We start from the raw sequence: 24,517 nt of genomic DNA on the forward strand, positions 1-24,517 counted from the left end.
CTTCTTTTTCTGGGACTTAAACTGGCATATAGTAGGTCTCTTCATAATCACTACCTTTACCTCTCACGATCTCTTCTGTGTGCGTCAGTGTCTATGTACATAAGGAAAATATGTACTTTATCTGTTAAGCTGAAAGCTGAAATGACAGGAAAAGTCCCTTTTTAAAAGATGCTGAAATTGGGGAGGATATGTGTTGTGGTGAGCACTGTGAATTGTGTAAGACTGATGAATCACAGACCTGTACCCCTGAAACAAATAATACACTATATGTTAATAAAAAAAGAACAGTAATTCTAAAAAGTAAAATATAAATAAAAGATGCTGAAAATCTGCTTAAGGCTACTAAAAGTATAAATCAAAAATTGCACCACACGACACATCTTCTTGGGTCCTGACAATCTAAACTGATTTTCAGTTATAGTACAGGAACAAACATCACCTATACCTCCATCCCTACCACGTGAAGAATTCTATAGTTCAAAGGTCAATCCTATTACCAAGTAGTTCATAGGAAAAGAACTTTTTTCTTAGTCTTGGTACAAAATATTTCTAGATCTTAAAGAAGAGAAAATATTACAACAATTAGTATGGAGACACACAACTAAATAAGCTATAGAAACTGGGCACATTTCTCAACAAACATGAAATGCTTCGTCATCAGAAGAAAAGCCTCAATTAATGGTGCTTATTTTTTAGATAAGCAGATCACATGAACTGCCTGGCCTCTAAAGCCAATACCTTTCAACAACTGCAGAAAACAGAGCTGTAAATTTATTGCATGCATCACATAATCATTAATACATTTCTTACCCAATATCTTGCTGATGTTGGAGTTGTGCATGTCGGGAAAGGCTTGAAGGATTTTCCTTCGTTCATCTTTAGCCCACACCATGAAGGCATTCATTGGACGTTTTATGTGGGGTTCATTGCTACCACGCCCTCTGGATTCTCTATAAATTCTTGATTCTGAGACTCCAGCACTTCCTAAAAATAGGGAACATTGCTTCATGTGAGTGTTAAGACCTTTGGTTATTCTCTTCTTTGGCTTGCCATTGAATGTTTGTCTAGTGAAATATCTATTCTAGTCTATTGAAATATGAATATAAAAGCACTTTCAGTTCTTGAGACAGATGCTTGTTCATGAAGTTTTTGTGATAAACTCTGTGGTGGCAATTGTTGTATCTGTATTTTTAATTCATTTCTAATATATTTTTTCCTTTTTATGGATGGACTATGGACTGTTTCACCATTTCCTTTTGAGAGGACAAAAGAAATTTGAATATGTAATCTTTGATGCAAATTGGAAAGAGAATTGCTGGGGCATCCCAATAGGCATGCTGGTACCATGGAAATATTAGACAGGTGGAGAAGCTCACAAAATTGTGAAGCACTAATCTGTTTGGCACAATGGATGACCACAGGTGAGGATGTGTGTCTGTTACCTAAAGACGGTCAGAATACTAAGTAGCCATTCCCTTTTCCTCTCTCTGAGGTAATATAAATAAAAATGCGGCTAAAAAAAATTTGAGGTTAAAATACAATATAGAAATTCTTCTATAATGTGTTTGGCTTTTCTTTGCAATTTTGTGCGAATAAATACATGAAATACACTGATGCGTTAATGATAGCCTGCTCCCTAGAAGAGCTCTGAAAATGGTAGGGGGAAAAAAATGAACAGTTACACTACTATGGTTTCTTTAAAAAGTTCACAGCCACATATTTAAGGTGAAACAAATAATATATTCATTCCCTTGAATTTTCTCCCTCATGTCTAAAGTTACCCAAAGAGACCTACTGAAAGTTCTTTTCCAATCAGCAAGACTCAAGGTGATAAAGCATAACCAAGAGCCACAGTAGAACCCTTGGGAGCTGCCCTCACTCCTCTAGGCTTTATGTGACTTTGTAGAATACTTTCACCAGATTAAACAGCTTCCAGACATACTCGAGTTAGGCAAAGAAAATCAGGAGAAGCAGGGGGAAGCACAGAACTGTGATACCAAGTTTTCCAGGGTTATCATTAGAAAATATGGAAGAGATGTATTTTGGTAGCATATAAAATTTTTAAATAATTTGGGCATTTCTAGAACTTTTATCTTTAATTAAAGCATTGCTTTTTTTTTCTTCCCTCAGACTCCTCTTCTTCTCTTTTCTCAGTTAGAAGGAACATAAATCAACCAAAATTACCCAGACTTGAAGACCTCTAGAGCAGCAAACAGAAACACAGCATACCTGGTGGTGGAGTTTCTCATTATTTCTCACTCATAGTATGCTCTTTGGTCTGATGAAGATTGGAAAATGTTTTGCATACAAGCATGAGTGACTTTAACAAATAACAGCAACAAAGTTTTGATGTTTTAATGCTGATTACTATGGATATATTTTATCATGCTAATACAACTTAAAATTTATGAAATGTGTTATTACCAGTAATTGTCTTTTTAATGACAAAAATGAGCGCTAATATATGGCAACATCTTGCTGAAATGGGTTTGTAACCAGCAAATGATCATTTGCACATCTGCTTTTTCCTGTTCTTACACCTTACAGCAACATAAGCAATAAAATGAACATTATGCAACTTCACCAAAGCTAAACAAGCTCTTTATATGTACTTAGACCACGTTTATCTTAGCCAAGTGATGTAGAAAAGAGAAGGAAACGTTTGGATCCCAAAGGCCAGGAAAACACTGACTTTGGTTGGATAGCCAACTGAATAAAATTCAGTTCCGATAAAATTATCTGGCTACATGCTCAAGTTTGGCTAGTCTCTTGGCTAGGGTAGAACTGCACTTAAAAGTAGAATTGGCCCAAGGCACAGAGTAGACAACTACGTATTTTGGGGAACTCAAGGCCATCTCCTCGGTCCTAAAGTATGCTTTCTAATGGTTTGCTCTGGTGCAGCCTTTTCTATATGCAGGGGACTTTCTCTCCCATAGTAACAAATTTGAGGACAGTGTTCTCAAAATGCATATATGGCACTTGATACGGGAGGGAGGTTCCCAGCTGCAGCTCAAGGTAAGACGAATAGCACTTTCTTCTTTTTCTCTGTTTGCTGTGCTATGAAAATTAGTGTCAATTTAATTAGTTGTCACTGGGGATGTTTAAAATGTTCAGAGATGATACAGACAACAGAAATCTTGAGGCACGTGAAGAAAGCATGAGGTTGGGCAGCTGGTATTCCAGTTGGGTTCTAAAGGGGAGGGAGGACACTTGACTGAACGGTAAACAGTATAAGAGTGAAGCGTTCCAAAGTGCAAACATACATGCACACACACACACACACACACACACACACACACACACACACACGTGTGTCTCCTGAAAATGTCCGCTTAGTCTTATATTCTGGTCAGAGTTTGACAAATGAAAACTTGAAAATGAGCTTGTAAACACAAGTTTCTGAGTAGTTTGCTTTGGGTACAAGAAATAGGGAAGTGAGAGAGAAGTCTGGCAGTGACTGGGAGTATTTGCTTCAGAATCATGCCATCTTGAATCCAAGACCTGCCTCTGGTAATCACAGCCCTGTTATCTTGGAGAAAAATGATTCAAAATTCCCAGGGCCAAATATTACAAATACTTCATTTGTAATAGTATTTATCTCACAGGTTGTGCTAGAAATTAATGAGATGATTTATGCAAAGCCCTCAGCAGATTGCTTGGCACATGGGAACTGCTCAGTACATGTGAGCTCTTATTATAATGACCAGGTATAATGTGGCTATCTTATAGACTTTTTGGTAGTTTTAACTGGCACTAAATAGACACGTCTGTACACTATCAGAATATACATGAACAATTTTCACAAACCATCAGAATCTCCACTCATATTGAAATCCATCATGGCATGGCTAAATTTTCCTTCTTCATTCTGCTTAACTGCCAGTTGCTGAGTCAGACTCTCCAGTGTTGTTTTTTCCTTAAAAAAAGAAATTTATAATGAGAGCTCAATCTGGAAATTATAATTATTCAAAGACATTCTTTTCTTGGGCCATATATAATACATTAGCTTCTGGGAGGGACAGAACGTTGATTTATTCACCTTTGCACATTCAGCACATTATGCTGAAGTAATTGATCATCAAATGATCAGCAGGGTTTTTGAAGGAACTCTGATTCTTAGAATCCCCTATACAGTCTTGGCATTTGGATTTGGTATGCCTCAGGGGTATGTGCAGGGATCCTTGGAGACAATCTTCCCAAATCATAAAATGTGCTGAGAAATTTCATAAAAGCAACCTGTTTTACAACATTTGGAATGCCTTTATTTTTAGCCAGACAGTAGAAGTATAGGAGTGGCATGGGGCCCAGAGAAAGTCTTCCAATAGTCAGGTGACCAACTGATAGAAACATAATTCACAGTAGTGCCCTCTGGTTGCCATCTCCCTAAATGCCATCTGCATTCCTCATGCAAGGGTAATGAAGACGTTTAAATATTCATTGCTAATTGCTTGTCAAGTCTCTGTACATTCGATGTGAGTGCCTGCTACTTGGACCACAATTTGATTTGGATTGCTAAGCCAAAATATTGAGTTGGCGAATTATTTGAGATACAAATACACCAAAATTAGATCTGCAAAGACATCAAGTCATTTAAAAGCATGCAGTGCATGATTTGAATTCATGGAGAACATGGCATTACAAACAATTATTTTCAAGGAAAATATATAATGCTCAATCTAAACCGTATAAGATATTAAACTACTTCCAATTAAGTAATTGGGTGATTTTACGAAAAGAAAAAGCATACAATGGAAGGTTTACAACTTTTTCTAGCACTTTCCATCACTGCTGTGAGGATGACTTGGTTCCAAAACAGTTTTAAGAAAAGCATCTATCGGATTTCATAAAATTTGCTCAGGTTTCTTTATAATTATTTACCTCATTTTCTGAGAAACACCATCATGAACTGTACAAATGAACCACATATACTGTGGGATAGCTATTGACATAATGAAATGTTCACAGAAAATAATTAACTACTTAAAATAATTGTATTACAGGTAAAGGGGTCCAACTAATGTTCCCACCAAGAACCATTAGGGTATTGATATTCTTAATATAGTATATGCTTTATCTCTACAAAATCTCTGACAGTATTACAATTGTACATACTAGACAAAAAGTTCTCTAAATTTAGTGGCCTTGGAACTCCTATTCATCAAATTCTCTACATGATTTAGTAGAAAAAGTATTTAATTGTCCATTAGTATAAAACATAGCAGGGAAATTGGAAACAAAATAGTTGATATCAACTCGAGTTCTATAGGATAATATAGTACTAAGTTGAAATAAATTATATATTTAAAAATGTAGAAACTGATCCAATTAGTTTGTGTGAAATTGGTATTTTCTGGGGCTTTATATGCTCTGGATTTCTTTTGCTGAGAGTGTTGTATATATTCAGCTAAGAACAGGAGCACCAAGGACACCAGCTTAACAGACTCTCTTTATAGTAAATGTAGCTGTTAAAATAGAAGACAGTTACATTAAACACACACACACACACACACACACACACACACACACACACACACACACCATCAACATGATCTGATCATCTCCAGTCAATGAAGACTTTACTGTACTATCTTTGGGGAATGAATGTACTAAGCATGGATTGCCTCTCAGGTTTTGATTTAATGGTGGATAGGGCAATAAATCCTACATATTTTAGAAAGAGTTTTCCATTCTGAAGCAAATTCTTTTAAGAAGAAAAAGCAAAATGGAGGCAATTGGAGTAGAAAAAGGACGAAATGCTGAGTGACTTCTAAGGTTCTGAGTTCAGCTGTATGAATCTTGTGCCATCTTACCAAGAGCTAAAATTAGCAAATAATGGGCAGGAAACTAACCAACAGTTTTTACAGTAAGTGACCTCTAATCATCTATCCCTAAAGTATACAATATAATAAAATTATTTAATTAGCTACCCAAAATGTAATGTATAATACTTCCCAAGAACATGTCCGTGCGAGATAGTGGAAGTCAACAGGGTAAGCTGCACTGTTTTTGTGACTTTTTGCATAGCTGATTCTCAGACATGTGAACAGGGAAATGAGATGTGACTGGAGGAATTAGAGAATGTGTGGTGTGCCTTTAATTAAAACACCTTACAACAAACAGCATGTAAATCAAAACGGTAACATTGGCACATTTTAAAAACCCTTGCCGACAAGAAATTCAGAAGACTTAAAGGAATTGAGGTAAGGGGGCTATACTAAAACCTAAGTGGTTCTATAGTAAATATATGGTATATTAAAACACAATGGTTCCATGGCAAATAATTGCCATAGAATTTCACATGAAAATTGATCCTATAGTAAATAAAAATTTATTTTTAGTACTTTTGTAAAATTTTAATATTATACTCATTTATCTCAGAGAGAGAGAGATGGAGAGAACACAAGCAGGGGGAGGCACAGAGAGAGAAGCAGTCTCCCACTGAGCAGGGAACCCAGTGTGGGGCTCGATCCCGGGACTCTGTATCATGACCTGAGCTGAAAGCAGATGCTTAACCGACTGAGCCACCCAGGATCCACCCAGGTGTCCCAAATATTTAGTTCTTATGTATGGAGTATATATAAATCTTTACGTGGATAGTTGTCTAGATAATATGCTGAAACATCAGAAGAATGAGTTGAATTTAAGAATAGTTCTCAGAAGTTTAAATTCAATCTATAGGTATATAGGAGGAGAAAGAATCAGCCATATGTTATAAAGCACAAATGCTGGTGCCTTGAGAAGATCCCTCTGACCCCACTCCTTCCAATTCCAGCATCCCTGGCTGTCCCTGTCCCCAGAAAGTCCATCTATGCACTATCATGTCTAAAATTCAACCATTTAAGATTCTGTTCCCTGGATTAAATCTTTCCCTTTCTAAAAGCCTCTTTTCAAACGTGCCAACATAGCTCAATAAGGTAATATTTTGATTCCCAAGGTTCCTATAATTAAATTAATCTTTCCTAAATAGAGGCAGCTGAGGTTGCCTGGGTGGTTCAGTGGATTAAGTGTCTGACTCTTGATTTTGGCTTAGGTCATGATCTCAGGGTTGTGAGATCGAGCCCTGCATAGGGCTCTGCCCTGGGTGTGGAGCCTGCTTGATATTGTCTCTCTCCCTCTTTCTCTACCCCTCCCCCCACTCTTTCCCTCTCTTAATTAACAAACAGAGCTAGCTGACATAAAATGAGTGCAGTTTGATATCAGGTAGAAAGGGGGTAAATGGGAAGATGCTGAAAATGGGAAACAAGAAATTGAGTTTGGGGGAGCAGAAAAAAATGCTGATGGGCACAAGTGATAATTTTTACCAAAGTTTAGACTCTTAGTCCCATCTGGCTCTAATAAAAAACACATTAGTTAAGAATTTGTACAGAAAAAGAACACCTCATGCCCCTACTTTAAGATCGGTGTTCTTGAATAAAAATCCAGTACAGCACTTCTACTTTACTGCCCTTCAATACTATCCAAATGTTGGTCTGAAACTGACAAGATTCACTGGTTTTCTCTCATCTACCTTTTTTCTATCAGAAATAAAGCAAAAATTAAAGAAAAATAAACACATTTAAAGAAATACTTGCTAAAATTCTGAAATGCTCTGAGTAATCGCAGAGTAGAGGGTACAAGCATATTAATTACTACAAAGTAGTCAAAATGAAAGAGTCTTGAGAATTTACAAATAAGGATCAAACAAGATGACCTGTATGCTTTCTCTCTTGAATACAAATTAGCAATTGGATAACAATAAGATTTCCTTTGGAAAGATGATTCCTACCTGGCTAATCAAATCTTATACAATACTGTAGGTTTACTGAGATCAAGGTAAAGTCTATTTTTACTTGAAAAATCTTGTGATCCTATGTTGACTTGAGCAAGGATCCAAATGAATTGTATCTCATCTACAGAAGAAAATAAAGTTTTAGATCATATAGTGTTTTTTTTTTTTTGGATCAAATAAATGATTCTAAACCCAGCATTTAAAGAAGTATTATTACTGTGCTAATATTCACTTAGGCAATTTAGCAGCTGGTCTTGGGCTCTGGGGCTCATTCAACTGACTTGCTTAGTAGAAAACAACACATGTACTGTTCGTGCATGACACCAGGCTATGGTGGGAATCAACAAGGAAAGCCAAGAAATATCTAGAGATGTAAGCAATGAGTTGATTAGAAGTAGTCAGGAAAGATCTGTACATTCTGAATGGCAAAAGACCATAGGGATTAATGGGAAGAGGACATATTTGAAAATATAGAAAATGACCCATACAGAAAATAATGGGCTTGGGGATCCAAAAACATTACTTCTTAACCAAACTCTGCTGTGTATATTACTTTAGACAAATCAATTCTCCTCTCTGAGTCCCAGAATCCTAATTTGTAAAATGGGGTTTAAATATAATGATAGATTCTCATCAGCTTAAAAAATTAAGATATCTGTGCTTTTAATATTAGGGAAAGAGGTCAATGAAGGAAATTGAAAAAATAAAGATTCTTCCTAACATATATGAATTACAGGAATAGTCAGTTCAATAACAGTATTAAGTAACTTGCCATGGTTATGACCTTTTATTTTCCCTGGCTAGAGTAGTGGACAAATATGCATTCAAAAGGAGAATTTTGTTAACAACTCTAAAAATTGCTGAGATTTTTTTCATTCCTCTTGTCTGTCATCTAAAATAATGTATTTAATCTTTTTTATTTTCTATATGATTTTCAGACATGATGAACAAATTGAAAACTTTTCCTATTCCATTACTTCAATTTATCCAGAAAATAACTAAAAATTCGCTGTTTATAGAGGCTCAAACGAATATCCTGTGTTATTTCATAGAACAGTCAAAAACAAAACAAAACAAAAAACACACAAAAACTCTGTTTTAGAGGAGGTAGATATTTCCTTAGTTACCTAATCCCAAATTAAACAATGCATGACTAAATGGTTCCTCTGTTACTCCTTGAAATTGGGATTCGTATAAGTGATGAGCTTTGCTCCCCAGCAGACACACATACACAAAGAGAGATGGGCTGTGGATCAGCTATCATAATGGACATCCCTGAAATAAAGCTCACAAAGCTATAAAACTCATAAAAAGCACATGCATGAAATGACAGAATAGAGTGTGACTGTCAAATGTTAACTCAGTAACAGTTAAACCCCTTCTGGCTGCACTTTTTTTTTTATGGTCTACTTCTATACTAATGACATGGGAGGAAGAATGAAACCAAAAAGGTTTTTAACCTTCCAATTATGTGAACCTCACAGACCACCAAAGAAGATGAAAGATTATTTATAATGTCATAATGATTTATCATTTGGAGATTTTTCTCATCAGCTTAAGTAAAATACAAAGAAATAATGCATATGTCCACCCCTCAACCTCTCGGTTCCACCCTTGCTTACTGAGAACGCCATTTTCTAAAAAATAACCATCCACCCACATAATCTAACAGCACAAATGGGAGAAAAGGCTTTCTTGTAAATTGTATATAAATTATATACAAATACATTCTCTCTCTCTCTTCTCTCACACACAGGCACACACACATACACTTCCCTCCAAGACTAACAAGAACGTAAGTTGAAGAAATAATTCACTAATTTTACTCTGGTCAAATGTGAATGTATCCAGTGGGATATTTCCAGACACATTAGTACCCTGAAATCTGGTATCTTTTAGGAATATTTCCATCAGAGGATCAGTCACAGAGACATGGAAACTAAGGGGTTGGAAAGGTCCATAAATGGCCTCTGGTCTACTCATCTACAAAATCATCCTTATTTAATCTTGATGTTTTCTTTTTCAATATCCAGAGATTCTTCTAGTGGAGAAAATCATGAATTAGAACACATAATTTTGTTCACAGCTTAATTTCCTTTCATGAAATTTGGTAGCCACCTTCATGAAATGTTTCCTGAAGTATAATTTCATCTAAATTTCTTAGAAACTTAGGCAATCTGGTCAAATTGAAATGTACTGGCAGATCAAGTTTTCTTAAAAAGTATTGTAAAGTTGAAGATAGACAGAATGGTTTTGAAGGAAACACAGTTTCTATGAATTCAAGTCTTAATCCAGATGAATAATTATCCAAGATAGTAGCATGACTTGTAGATAACATTGATGAATTCCTATAATTTTTAAAGAACTGATTTAAAGTAGGAGAAATATTAGAAAGTTAATGACAATTAATTCTGACTTACGAAAGAAGAGAGAAATTTGAGGAACAATGACCTGAGCACTTAATGTATGTTCCAGAAAAGACAGAGCTGATGGTTACAAACTTTGGCTAAGAGCACGTAATAGAGGATGTAGTGACAACAAAAAGCCAGTATGGATTCATTAACAAAAACAATATTATAATGACCTTAGTTTATTTTTCTACAGGAACTGGAATGCAGACCAGGGATGCTCAATGGTTATAATGTTTTGGGCTTAACTCAGCTTTGGATTATGTTCCTATCAATATCCTTATTGTCATGATGGAGAAGTTACATTGGACCCTGAAAGAGAAAGTTGAATGGGATGGGAAAAGCAGGTACAAAATACCTGTCTTTAAATATCTTAAGAATTAACTTACTTATATACAGTCAACAGATACAACACTGACCAATGGCTTTAAGTTATCAGGTGAAATATAATGAACCACAAAGAACTGTCTAATAGTCAGAGGTGTTTGTCCATTAAATGAGCTGCCTCAAGATGTAAAAAATTTCCCCTTTCTGGAGATTTTCGAGTACTGGACATAGGACTACCTATGTCTGACATATTAAAAATACTGAAGAGGAAATTCAAGGCCCTTTTCGTTGTCTTTCAAAACTGCAATTCTATGTCCTACTTTACTGGACACTCCCTAAAACAAAACTAAAAAATTGTGACCAATATATAAAACTATACACATTTTCTCTATCATAAATGACAGTTTTCCCAAAAGTTTTTAAGTTTCAAACCTTAAGGGCCCTCCACTTGTAACTGAGAATTCTGCCATCATTTTCTTAAAGTCAAGGGAGAGATTTCAAATTATGAAGAAGAAACATAGGGTTATTGAGATTATATTTTGTGAAGAGACTGCCAAATTCACGGAAACAATCAGATTCACAGATTCAGGTACTTTGTGAAAGACACAGTTAGTTATATGCCCAAATTCAACAGTACTAATTTAGTCCTTAAAACAGAAAACCACTGCCAGGGACAGGAAGAAGTCACTGAGGCCTGGAAGATTCATGCACAAAAAAGCCACTCAAAGGAATCCGTAGAAAACAAATCAGTCACAAAGAAGGCACACATGAACACCGTCAAGGCAAAACACTGGCCTTTGCTTACGCTGTGTACATGTGGAAACGGGAAGGCAGGAGAAGAAAAAACTAAGACCTGAGTTTTCAAATGTTTGTGTATGTGGTCAGCATTCAACCAAAGTCTAAAAAAAGACCTTGTTAAATTTCAAAGCAGGGCAGATAGACATACTGTGGAGCACTGAGTTAAATCAAAAGGGTTAACGTGAGAAAAACAGGAGGCCAACAAAGAAAAACAACAGAATTCACCACCAAGGCGGGATGTCCGGTAGGTGGGAGGGCTACATAGATGTAAACACAAAACTTGAACATTGTCTGATGATAATTGTTCTATAAACAATGGGTAACCCAGTTATTGAGTTACAGAAATGTATAGAATTTTTCTCTTTAATTTTTCCTTTTCATGGAATAAAAGCTATAAAACTGTTAGCTTTCTTATGAATGTAGCCTCAGTAGCCAATAGTCAACTCAGTTAAATAAATATAATTGGACTATTTTAAAGAGTCATGGCTTGGTTCACAAATGCTGGGTCTGACAAATAGAAACAGGCACATCGGAGTTATAGTTCACTTTTCAATTATCCATGGTTGTTTTAAGGGAAGGGAGAGAAAAATACAGATTAGAAAAGATATTTAGAATCTCAATTTAATCAACAGCTAAAACTTCACATGTTTTATCAGCACTGCTTACGAGAAGCAAAACAAATAAGATGGAGCGAGTTCTTTTTGTTTTCCTAGCTCATCCTTTAGTGAAGAGGCTGGTGGTGCGTGGTGAAGGAAGAGAGACTTAGGAAGGGAACAGATACAGGAAAAACAAAGAATGGGAAGAACGATGTACATATTATGGAGATGGGGATTGCGTAAATGAGATTTCTGTAATAAAGCCTCAAGACTGTACTAACTAATATACATGACCAATGCTGGAGCACAAGCCAATCATCAGGCACTGAATACTTTCTCGAACTTCTTCAGCACGGTCTTTTAGAAGAGAGACTGAACTCCAAGCCACAAGACCTTGGCTTAAAAACTGATCTCCCACTGGAATTCCTGCAATCTTCTCAAATCTCGTTTTTATTTTTAAAACAAAGATAGAATACCGTTCTGCTTATATTACAGTACAAGGTTGCAAGCTAATGCGAAATCACTTTGAAAAGGGCGAGGCACAAAATAAATAGCAGTAGCCGTTATTATTCCTATGACCCATAAGCAAGTCTTTCTCATTTGTAAAAAAAAGAGAAGTGGTAGGCTTGAAGAGATTCAATGAGATCCTTTGAAATGCATGCGCAATTCAGAATATTTTCCTCATAATTTTTAATCCATATTGGTAAAGTAGTTTGCAATAAATGACAATAGAGAATGCAACACATCTAGTAAATATAAGAGGGTAATTGAAAAACAAATGTCTCTAATTATTTCAGTGCTTTACTGTTTAATTGTCTTGAAGGCAGCTATTCGATCTTGGGAATGAGGATAGGAGCAAGGGAGAAGGAAAGACCACTCTTAATAGATCAGGTTTTTAAAGAGAACACTTCTGGTCCAACAACAAAAGTGATTCTTACTTTACTTATAGGAAATTTGGGAAAATCAGAAATGTGGGCCCCTGTGTACCAAGTTACAACCCTATCACCTTGGCATCACTACACTATATTATTCTTCTAGTGTTTTATCTACGCAACAGAGAACTATACTTTAAAAATATCTGGATCATTCTCTACATGGTGTTTTCAAACTTGCTTTTTTCAGGAATACTATTGTGAGCATCTCCTCGTGTCTTTAAATGAATAGACAATTTCAATCATCAGAGAGGCCTGTGGGTGTCTATCCGAAAGCCCAATTTGGCATGCCCTGTGTGTCTCATTTTATTGGACCATCCTGCACTAACCCCTCTACCAGAATGATGCAAAGAACACAAGACTCTCTGTTTGAAAACATGCACAGCTTTTCTAGGCTTGAAAATTAAACCATAAAAAGTTTACTGGAAAAAAAAAAACCTTTAAAAAGCTCCTTAAAAACTCACACCATAATTGCTCCCCACCAAGCGTGGGCACTTGCTAGCTCCAAGTAGTGGCACCGTGACAAATGTAGCAAGACTGAAAGCGCGCTATACTAAGAGAAAGAAAAAGTCTTCCACTGGCCATCTGTGAAAATAAGGCATGTGGCCATTAAATGCAGAGGCTGTAAATATACACAAACTCCATGAAGCAAATGGCAAAAAAGGACTAAACTTCAAGCTCAAACAAATCAAAATGTTTAATGCATAGTTACCACTGCTGGACGAAAACAGCTCTGATCTTTGCAGTCTGCAAACTCGGCATGTATTTCAATTAAATACCCCCAAAAAGAAAAGAAAGAAAAAGAAAGAAATGAAAAGACACAGAAGAAAACCATCTGGAACAAAAGGCTATAGACAGCCCATACTCAATTTCTAGAAACAAACAGCCCCTTTAACTTGCACCAGCCTGTTGAGAATGTCGATTGGAATTATTGAAAGGCTGACATCTAGAGTGATGGATGGATGATGACATAATACCTATTTGCCTTTTTGTCATGGTCTTTAAAAACTGGCTGCTCTGTGCTGATAATATTCACTAAGGGGTTTTCCTCTCCCTTCCTGTCCCATAAGAAGTGTTCCCTAGCTAAGACACTCAGAATTAAGAAGGTTTTACGAATGAAAAACAAAAGAGAAGAAAACCTAAGGATCAAATGCCAACTTGCACATAAAAAGCTGGTCTAGATTTCCTAATAATCAGTTGCCTAGAAAGCAGTTCCCTATCCCTTTTATATAAATTTTCAGAGTAGAGAGGCTCCAATAAAAAAAAGGCAAGCATTCAACGTCAGATTTGCGTGTGTCTTTTAAAGTAGTGGAATAATTAATATGTAAATGTAGAAATCAAAAAATAATATATACTCACTTTTATAAAGAAAAATATTCATAATTTGTGTCACTGTAATTTTTCCTAGACAAATTCCAACCAGCAGTCTTAAAAGTTTGGGGGCTTTTTAAAAATCACACACGAGTGCTCACACACAACTGCGCCATCCCCCCACCCCCCACCCCCAAAAGCTCCTGCTTTGTCATGGTGAGGCAAGGGATCTATCTCACTTCCTCTGGAAGGATTTACCTAACATGCCTTCCTCCTTCATGAATTTTTTTCCTCTAACCACTGAAATATCTAGTTCTTATTTGACTTCTAGAATTCATTTTGGCTAAAGGCAAGATCTACAAAAGCCATCCATAAATCATTAATTAATTGTAGTGTCTTCCCCTGAATGCAGAGGCATGAATCCCTTCATATTCACTTTTTCAAAGCAAAACCTGTAATTCACAATTCCTCACATGCCTTGTCCTTATCGGAGGGAAGGAGCATGTGTTAGATAATGCTGAACTAGATACACTGTGTCAGTTTCTGAAGAGTTAAAACTGCTGGCCCCATCCATCAGATGGCCAGCGAAGCATCAGGAAAGAATGATGGATGTAAAATTATTACAGGGCTGCCATCCGATACACTTACTGCCATTTGTAACTAATGCTAGGACTGACACACTTTTTTTCATTATTAAACATCCACATTAAGTCAACATTGGTCACTGTCATTTCATGTTTGGCACTCTGTTAAAGGGAAAGAAAGAGGTTGACAATAGCCGAAAAAGAGGAGGTTGTAGTGGAAGAGTGTCCAAGCAGCAGAGTGATAAATATTAACTTCTGTTTACAAATGAGTCTATATAGTAGGTGGTAAGGCTTTCTTAGGAGTATGACTGACAAGTGAAAAGAGAGACTGTTATCATTGTTGAATAAATTACGGTTTAAAATATACCTCTGATTCTCTAAATTTCCCCCTTATTCTATGGAAATTTGCAATGAATTTTCACTGAACCTCAGGAGGAAAAGTAAGGCATTTTGCCAGGTATTCTTACTTGCAGTAATAGAGGAATTCATAGCATGTGTAGAGATTTAGATTTCAGGTACACTGTAGGCAATTAATGTTTGCTTGCTGGGTGAATTCTCTATGGTAAAAAACAGAAGCATGCATCTGCATGTTTATGTTTGTGAGTGACATCTGTTTTCTATATGAAAGTAGTACAGAAGTCGGCCTTAACATGTAGAAACATGTGAGAGAACACACATTCATTGGTTTAATCTGTCACCCAAGCAATGTTGGGGTGTGTTCATGCTTATGTGCGCTTTACTTCTTTAAGAACTACAGACAAGGTATAAGGCCCTGAACACATAATAGTGCCAAGAACTAAAGTGGTTAGATAGATGACAACAAATCTAACACAATCAAAACAAACCAGTCTCATGAAGAAAATATTTTCATGCTTTCACGAGGTTTTCATGAAGAAAATATTTGAGAGCTTTGATATTATTTTTATCACGCAGCTGTGGCTTACAATGGCCTTTTCCTATTCGATAGCCATTCTGGTCCTTTTCTTCTCTGCCAAAATACTCTGATCTTAAGATATCCCTTGATCTCCAGGAGGATAAGCTGAGGTCTCTAATTCAGTCCCCAAATGTAATTCATGATCAACTTAAGGCAGCTTCTCTTGCTTTTGGCCAGTAATTGTCTTAAAGGTACACACTCAACCCATTTCTACCCAAATGAGATGTTTATGGAAGTCTGCTTGAGGGGTGCAGTGAAACATCTCTGTGTGAATAACGTAAGAAACACCCCCATGTGAATGAAGAAGGAACGGAACACATCTCTATGTGAAAGAGGACTGAAAAGAGCAAAGAGAAAACTGCTTCTCCTTCCCAAATTGGCCTGTCTTCGTGGCATAGCTGTAGGTACGGCAATGTTTTATGACCCTAAGGGAAAAGCTAAGAGAATCCTGGAGATTTTAACCCTGATATCGCTGAGCTGATAAACTAATGCCACCAACTGCCTCCTACAGAACTTCATTATGTGCTAAAAATTAATCATTATCTGTTGAAGCTACTGTATTTAGATTTCCTGACCCTTGTAATGATATACATGTCTAACAAATACTACAGCATAGGCATCATTCCCCTAAGGATAACTCCATTGGGAGTGAGGGAAAGCAGCAAGGAAACTTCTGGTCAATACCACATTTTAGTCAAGTGCACTGGGTCTCTATTATATAAGTACTGCCTGGTAGAATCAGGACAAAAACTGAGGTCTGAATGATTTCCTATTAATTATGGCTACCTTCACACATACGGTCAGAACCTGAGTATGCAGTTGGTCATACGGTCAAGACGGTGCCACTTGGGTATTAATGAAGCAAAGTGGGTGGTTTTGACAAACTAAATGTATGAGGGTCTTTCTGATTCTCCCTACCTGAGAAGATTTTTCTTTTATTCATCCATAACACGAATCTGTGAAGAGCTATGTGATAAAAGATAACATTATCCGAATATGCAATCAGGCTATAATTAACCTGAAATGACAATTATAAATAACACTGTGTCCCAGAGTTTCCAAGAAACCTGACATACACAGTTTTTGGGTATGTTGAAGCACTTCCAAGAAAAGTAAAAAATGAGAAATCTTTTAGAAGTCTTCAATTAAAATGTGTTTTAGTAAAAATGACTTTCATTATGTGTTTTGGTGCATATTACTAGAAAACATTTGTCCCTATCTTCACACCTCTAATTGTTTTAACTACCAATTACAGCTTTTCAGAATTAAGACTTTCTGCTTGGGACAACCAAGTTGGTCATTTGAAATGTGAAGAAAATACTATGTATGAGGTTTGTGTACTGAAGAAAACAGATCTCCACAGCAGGATTCCAACGTAGGAATTTCAGGTCGTGCCATCACCTCTCAGGCCGGTGGTAAGCACCAGGCTGGATTTCTTCTCTTTTCCCCTTTCCTTTCTCCCAGACTCTTTCTATCTGTTTCTTTTTTTTTTTTATCCATGCCTCCCCCGCCCCCTGGCGCCCCCCAACCCCTGCCCACTCCTTACACCTCACATACTTTCTGGGTTTAGGAAGTTGGGAGTATTGTTTTAGTGAGAGAAATGCCCTTCTTTTGGTATTCAAATGATAGAGTGCAAAAAATTTATCATATATTCTGTTTATGTCTTTCAAACGGAAGCAAAATTTCAAACCAACTACTGATCTACCTATGCTCTGGCCATGGGTAAAGTTGGGCAATTATAAAAATCTATTAAAAAGGTAGGTATTAGGAGAAAAACAACACAATAGACATAATGCTGTCACTTTATGTGGAAGAATAAGCAGCCACCGGGGTGCCTGGGTGGCTCAGTCGTTAAGCATCTGCCTTCGGCTCGGGTCATGATCTCAGGGTCCTGGGATCGAGCCCCACAACGGGCTCCCTGCTCTGCAGGGAAGCCTGCTTCTCCCTCTCCCACTCCCCCTGTTTGTGTTCCCTCTCTCGCTCTGTCTCTCTCTCTTAAATAAATAAAATCTTAAAAAAAAAAGAATAAGCAGCCACCTTTGTCAACTCAGGTATAGAAATGATCTGATAGGCTAAGCAAAATGGGTGGGGCCTTTATTCACTTCCTACAAGTAGGCTCACACACATAAAGATGCCATGATTAACAATTGAAATAATAATTTGATTTAAACCATATACTTTATAAAGGCAGGGGAACATATTTTCTTGTTCAATAGAGTATCTCAAGTACACAATACTGCCCGTCATAGGTAGCAGGTGTTAATTAAAGGATATAAATTTGACATTATCTCATATCCATGAGTTGCACATAGATCATTAATCTTATAGAAATGGCACCCAAGCTAGTTCAACAGGAAAAGGCAACCACAGTTAACACCTGCTTCTCAGAGAGCTTCAAAAATCACACCTTCATTGTCAGGTATCAAGGTGTCATTCAGATCCTTCTGCTGAAAAGATTTACTTACACCTTACCGAAGTCTGCCATATTATTACAATAATGGAACTGTTTCATTCCATATTTTAAGATTTTCACTTAAAAACCCATGAAAATATAAGACTGTAGTTGACGTAATTCAACTGCATCAAATGGGCATGGTGAAGAGATATGGGGATGACAGCCTTCTTGAGAATGGAGACATCTTAATTGGCCAACAGGCTTTGGCAGGTATGACTCCAAAAACAGATTTCTGAAAAGTTATAATGCTAGAAAGGAGAAGGGGAAATTGAAGGCAGTGCTGTTGGACAAGAGGCAACTCTCCCTCCTGCAACACAGATAGAGAAGGTGCTAATCGGAGAAATAACATAAAGGCTGATTGTGGAGAAGGAACGAGACGTGGAAATAAAGTCCCCTCACGACGGACAACTATGGCGTAAAGTGAATGCAGACGGCGCCACTCCTGGTACTTAATCAAAAGGCCAAGCGGAGTCACTGGAGCCGACATAAAGTCATGTGTTAGAACAACAGCTGATCTGTATTAGAGAAGATTAACTCGCAGTGCCATGGTGGAGGGCCCAGGATTATTTTATGTACTTCCATTGCCTTACAAGCCGTCAGCACAATTATTGCCCTCCGATCTGAATGAGTGATCTGTAACCACAGCTAAACAGCATGCTGCTTAGGGGCCTAGGAGCTTCATGAAGATGAATTTCCATACCATCAAAGTGCTTTTAATGGGCTCCCTGATCCAACCACAAGGCCTGTTTTGCAAGTATAGAGAAGTCAGGATGAAGGCTTCCTGTCCAAAAGGATTTGGTCGGTTGTCACTTGACAATTCCCAGCCAGCACAGGGGAGGAGAGGGGGGAGATAGGTAGAGTTGTCTCTGCTTTGGAGGATTAAAAAAAAAAAAGAGGGTACAGATGCTCGCTGAATGCAACCAACTGCTGTATCCACAGCTGAATTCAATGCGCTTAACAAATAACGGCAATTTAGCTATGCTTGCGAGGAATAGCTTGAGTCACTTTGCATTAGCATCTGGCTGAGTGTTAAACTCATTTCTACATGGGGAGCAGAGAAAAGGAATTTCTGTTCAAGCATCCTTTCAAGAATGTTTAAATATTTGAATATAAATTCCTTTATGCTTGCTATCATTCCTTCTTGGAGCTGTCACTTTGCTTTTCCCCTTCCCTTCTGGTGCTTAGCTAGAAAAATTTTGTTCCCTCCTCGCTGCACCCCAGTATCGCTCTTCCTGCACTGTGTGCCTGCCAGGGATGCATCCCTAACCACACTCTGCACTCCCCTCCAGAAACAGAGCGGAATTGGAGTCATTTCTCCATCATTTTGACCCATGTTTGGACCAGAGGAACAGTACAGTTGTGAGGGGATCACACATAGATTTCACCTCCACTATGCAGATTGTGAGCTTCTTAGGGACTGCACATCAAATTCCATATAAAACCTGGGGAACCAGAAAGCTACCCAATTAGCAAGCTGCTCATTCTGGACACTGCTGTTTGTCTCGTGAACTTCCCATGATGGTTAACTTTCAAGTTATTGCTAAGTAGCTGATCATTTTTTTTCTCTGATTTACTGTATCTCTTTAGCAACAGGATTGTGAAAACAAGACCCAGTAACATGTTAAAATTTCAATTCAGAAATATCAAATATGACCAAGATAAGTACATCACTCCAAGCATTCTGCAACAACATACTCTTTTTCTGAGTAAAATACAGTGTAGCTTCAACAAGGGAGTTTGAAATTATTACATCTCAAATAAATTCAGCAGTTTCATTGGGCTTAGGTATAATAATAATGTCCAAGTTTTAAAAAGCACATTTTGTTTTATAATAAAATCAAAATTTCCAATTGTGCAGTCATCTAAAACTTGACAGCGCTTTGCATTGGAAACATATTATGACAGGCTCAGGATCCTAGTTACTTAGGCTATGAGCATGGGTATCATCCAAGCTTATGCTGATTAAAGAAGATTCAGCATTTTCAAATCCAGCTCATCCCCAAATACAAGTTAAGCATCTCTGTAAAGCAAAACTTTCACTCAGACTCAGATATTTCAAATGCCATTCCATTTTAATGCAAACTGATGGCAGGAAGGGGGATATTAATTGTCAATAAGGTTTGGAGATGGATAGAAGAGAATTGTAACTCGTCTCGTTTCCAGATGGTTTTGATTAGGATGGGCATGAAGATTTCTGTACTCCTGACAGAGAGGGGGGAAAAGGGAGGGAGAACCCTCATTCTGAGGTGGTGAGAAGAGAGAAAACAAAGGAAAAAAAAAGCATTTAGGCAATTTAAGCAGTTTTGGAAAGTCAGTTATTTTATGAACTAACCTTTTCTGTCCGACAGTTATTGAGACCCAGACTATTCACAACAGCCACCTTCCCGTCAAGCACCTGCTGCTCCCGCCGAAGCTGCTCCTTCATCTGCCGAGCCTCTTGGATTGCCTTGGTGACAGCATCATGGTCATTTAAATAACCTGAAGATGTGACAGAACAAAGGCTATGTTTGGTACAAATGCATGGATAGGTTAACCTTTAACCATAAAATTCATGTCTTTTTGGGGGGGGTAATGGCTAGTGGCTGGCATATAGTACTTTCTCAATTTCATGAGTCTAAAATGAATGAATGAATGAGTAATTGATAATGCCTGATTCATACAGTCATACGTGAACGTGGTGCCAAGCATCTGTAATGCAAACGTAATATTTAAGGCAAATATAGTTGTTTCCATATGCTTGGAAAGAAGTTTAAATATAATTTTTTTCAGTTATCTGAATATTTTGTAGTGCAAAAATAAAACCTATCTTTGATTTTTTTAATGTAAGGTCATTTGAATGTTACCATAGGATGGAGGTATTGATGATTATTGCTCTAATTATTGACACTCTCATCGTATTGGAAAGATCAGTTTAGAGTTTGCATATAGCACTATTAGGGTTGTTATATACAGAAAGAATAAATCATTATTAACTAAGTAAAAGAAGATCGTCATCCTCCCCCCACCCCCAATTCCATTGATGGTGAAATAAACTACAGGTGGCAGTGATTTGCTCTGGATACAAACTTGTAAGAGTTAAGGGGCCAAATTTCAAGCACAGAATGGAACCAAGCACCTGTGAATTGTATGATAAGAAATTGTGACTACTGAAAGCCACAGTCACACTTAATTCACACTCTTAATAAGATGGTCAAATGACCAATTTGCGTCTACAGCTCCACAATCCAAAGTAAAAAAAAAAAAAAATTGTCAAAATATTTCTTTTAAAGAATAACAGGTATAAGGAGCAACACTAATTTTTTTAACTTAATTTTAACACTGGTCACTTATTTATTTGATGCACATTATTATGATCGTCTGCACGACTTTAGGTAGAATACCGATGGGAAAAGACTGTTTTGTAAATATTGAAAGGAAAGCTAATATATCATCTTTCACTCTCCCTATCTTTTAAGTAGGGCATAAAATGGCATAAACTGAATCTATAATATGAAATTGCCCAGAAAAGGGACTTGTTTGTGACAGAGGCTAAATCTAACCAGATCCATTGGTGAATTGTGACAGATGGAGGGACTGTGAGACAGAAGGCAGGCACTAATCACACATAAAATGACCGGCTTGCCTCAACATGTTCCATGGATTCCAGCAAACTTTACACCCTAATCCATTTTTAGAACAAAAAACATCTGGGCCATAAATCCTCTAATCTGCCAAAACACGCTATTAAATCCCATGATTTGTTGAAAAACACTAAGATTAAAGAAAGGAAATATAAAATGGCTAACTGCCGTGTTAGGAAAGTGTTATTAATACTCTTTCTTTGTCTCAATTATGAATGTTCTGGTACTAAAGAGCCTTGTCTAATCATGTCAGATTACACATCCTCGCCGTATTGCTAGACTCTTCTATCTGATCTGCTGATTGCCAAAAAACATAAAATACTTTCTTGCTGCTTAAACATTTCTATTGAAGAAGCTGGTGTCAGATTAGTACAGTGCTTCAGTGCTGGAGATTTTCAAAATGATCCGTGCTTCCCCGCACCCCCCACCCCCCGATATGCACAGACTAGACCTCATCCTCTGATCTCCTTGAAGCAGAAAGATAAGTCCCAGTGTAGGAGACAGCAAGAGGAGCCTTGAGAGCGACTATAGGTTTTGCTTTTCAGAGCTAAATTCATTGGAACATATTCAAAGAACAAAACATCCTTGCTCATTACAAATACAATATGAATCATGAAAAACTATTTAGACCTAGGTCAAGCCTTTAGGGTTAATGCTTACTTTAAATTATGTTTGTTTTTAACCTTCTATTATCCTCAGCATCCTGTCTTGGTTCTCCTGAACAACCTTCTTAATATATCATTCTTGAACTGATTCTGTTCATGTACACTACTACTCTAGAAAGAAATACGGCTCGTATAGGGCAGTGATGGTCTCAGGATATGTTCATTTAGTAAAAGATCTTAAGAGGATCAGCCTGATTTTCCTATGCTCTAACCCCTGTTTATGTACAACTTGGCATTATGCATTTTCGCAGTCTATTTAACTCCTCCAGAGCACAAATACATTTTGAAGTGGTTTGGCACATGGCGTTGAATAAAAGTATGAATTCTTTATGTTTTTAGGTGCTGCCAAGATAACGTTGTGCAGGAAAAATGATTAATATAGATTCAAAAGGGATGCAAATTATATGGGGGTGAATAACTGACAGACATATGTTCCATAATGTCTATTTCCAGTTTGAGGTGTGTGTTCCTATGCAGGTGGAAATAGGCGTCCACTTTAAAATAAACCTTCTTGCTTTTAGAGACTCTTGAATTTTAGTTAAAATGCTCTATGAAATCTAACATTTGTATCTGCTGTGTTAAATTTTAAGGCCATTTATATATTACAGAGTTGAACCATAACAGGATTGTGTGCTGGTTCTTCCCATTTTGTTCTCATCACAGTCACTAAATTACCAATCTTGCTGATTCCCTCTCTCCTGCCAAATGGCTTCAACTCCGATTTTGGAAAGACCGATAAGGCTGAGCTCTCACCTTCCTGCCCCACCCCCACCCCGACTCCTACCCCATGCTAGTTTCAAATCTGTCTCCATTTCTGCCCATTGTCTCCTCCTATTTCAGTGAAAATGGTGCCCCTACTTTGATTCAAGGCAAATCCCCTTAACTCGTGCTCTAGATTTCTATATGTCTCCATTGGTCATGCTCTTTCACATTTATGTCATCCAGATCTGAACTTCCTCACCATCTCTACCACTTCAATTTGTAAGTACTAAAGTTTTTCCACCTGAGATGAGCAAATAAAGTTTCTTTCAACTTTGTGTTGCCCTCTCTTTCCAACTCTCTTTATCTTCTAAGATTCTTATCATACTCTCTCATTCCTTCCTCACTCTTCCATTTCTGCTACAATTTTGCTTCTGCTGCCCTTTTTCTTTTAAATTGCCAAATCCAAGGGACACTTGCCATGACTTGCAGAATGACCTCACTGACAATCCCCTCATTATAGAAACTCCTTTCTTCTTTGTTTCTCATCATAACATGGGATCCCCTTTCCTCTCTGCCTCCTCCAGCTTCATAGCCTTGCCTGAGATCTGTTCTTCATCTCCTCCTTAGATTTGGTCCACAGTTACAATCTTCAGAAAAAGTTGCCATTTTGGAGTTGGAAAAGTCTGAATTAAAACCGTAACTTTGCCACTTACGAGCTCTATAAATTGTACATGTTGTTTTACCTTTTAAAATCTCAATTATCTTATTGGTTAAATGGAGATAACATTCACTAGATAACATAAATGAGTTAATACAGTCTTGCATAATAAATGGTCCATGAAAGTTATTCACTGTCAGTTTACTTACAAAAGGGCATAGTGAAATAGATAGGATTTAGGCACTGGATGCAGATGGGTCTGGGTTTCTATTTCTTGGGAAGTGTGATATTTGCCAAATTATAACAATCTCATTGGGTTTCCATTCCCATCAACTGCAAAATGAATGTCAGGTTGATGGAAGAATTAAACAAAATAACACATCTTGTGAAGGAGTACATAACACCTGGTACCTGAGGAGGCAGCAGAAGATGTTAATTCCTTTCTTTTCTTTTCTCTTTCATTTTCTCTATATGTTCACCCTCAGCAGTCTTATTGTATGACTTTGACCATAATGATAAAATACGTGAAGGGGTATAATTTCTTGTTGGTACAGAGGTTCAAGGAAAGGGAGTCATGCCATACAAACCCCCAAATGATTACTTGATAGATTTTATTCAGCTTGCATTATATATATAGGCACCAACTGCATCATAAGATAGGATCAGAAGGTGGGTATGTACTTAGGAGAGGTTTGGTGAGCCTCAATCTAAGGAGGGAAGTGGGAAGGCAATGGTCAATATGGCTTCCAGTTAGCACTT

General features: G+C 37.3%; 1 protein-coding gene across 1 annotated transcript in view; it reads right to left on the bottom strand.

The window, feature by feature from the left end:
• SOX5 (SRY-box transcription factor 5) overlaps positions 1-24,517 on the bottom strand; it is a 1,012,050-nt gene that overhangs the window by 7,603 nt on the left and 979,930 nt on the right. The window contains exons 15-17 of the mRNA XM_088025573.1: positions 20,446-20,591; positions 3,808-3,916; positions 811-984 (exon numbers count right to left, since the gene is read on the bottom strand). Coding sequence (XP_087881699.1) covers positions 811-984; positions 3,808-3,916; positions 20,446-20,591 — 429 coding nt within the window. The remainder of the gene's footprint in view (positions 1-810; positions 985-3,807; positions 3,917-20,445; positions 20,592-24,517) is intronic.

Source organism: Eumetopias jubatus, unplaced genomic scaffold, assembly GCF_037043125.1.
Source record: "Eumetopias jubatus isolate StellerSeaLion01/CBP00866 unplaced genomic scaffold, mEumJub1_p1.0 scaffold_8, whole genome shotgun sequence".
Taxonomy (NCBI): Eukaryota; Metazoa; Chordata; class Mammalia; order Carnivora; family Otariidae; genus Eumetopias; species Eumetopias jubatus.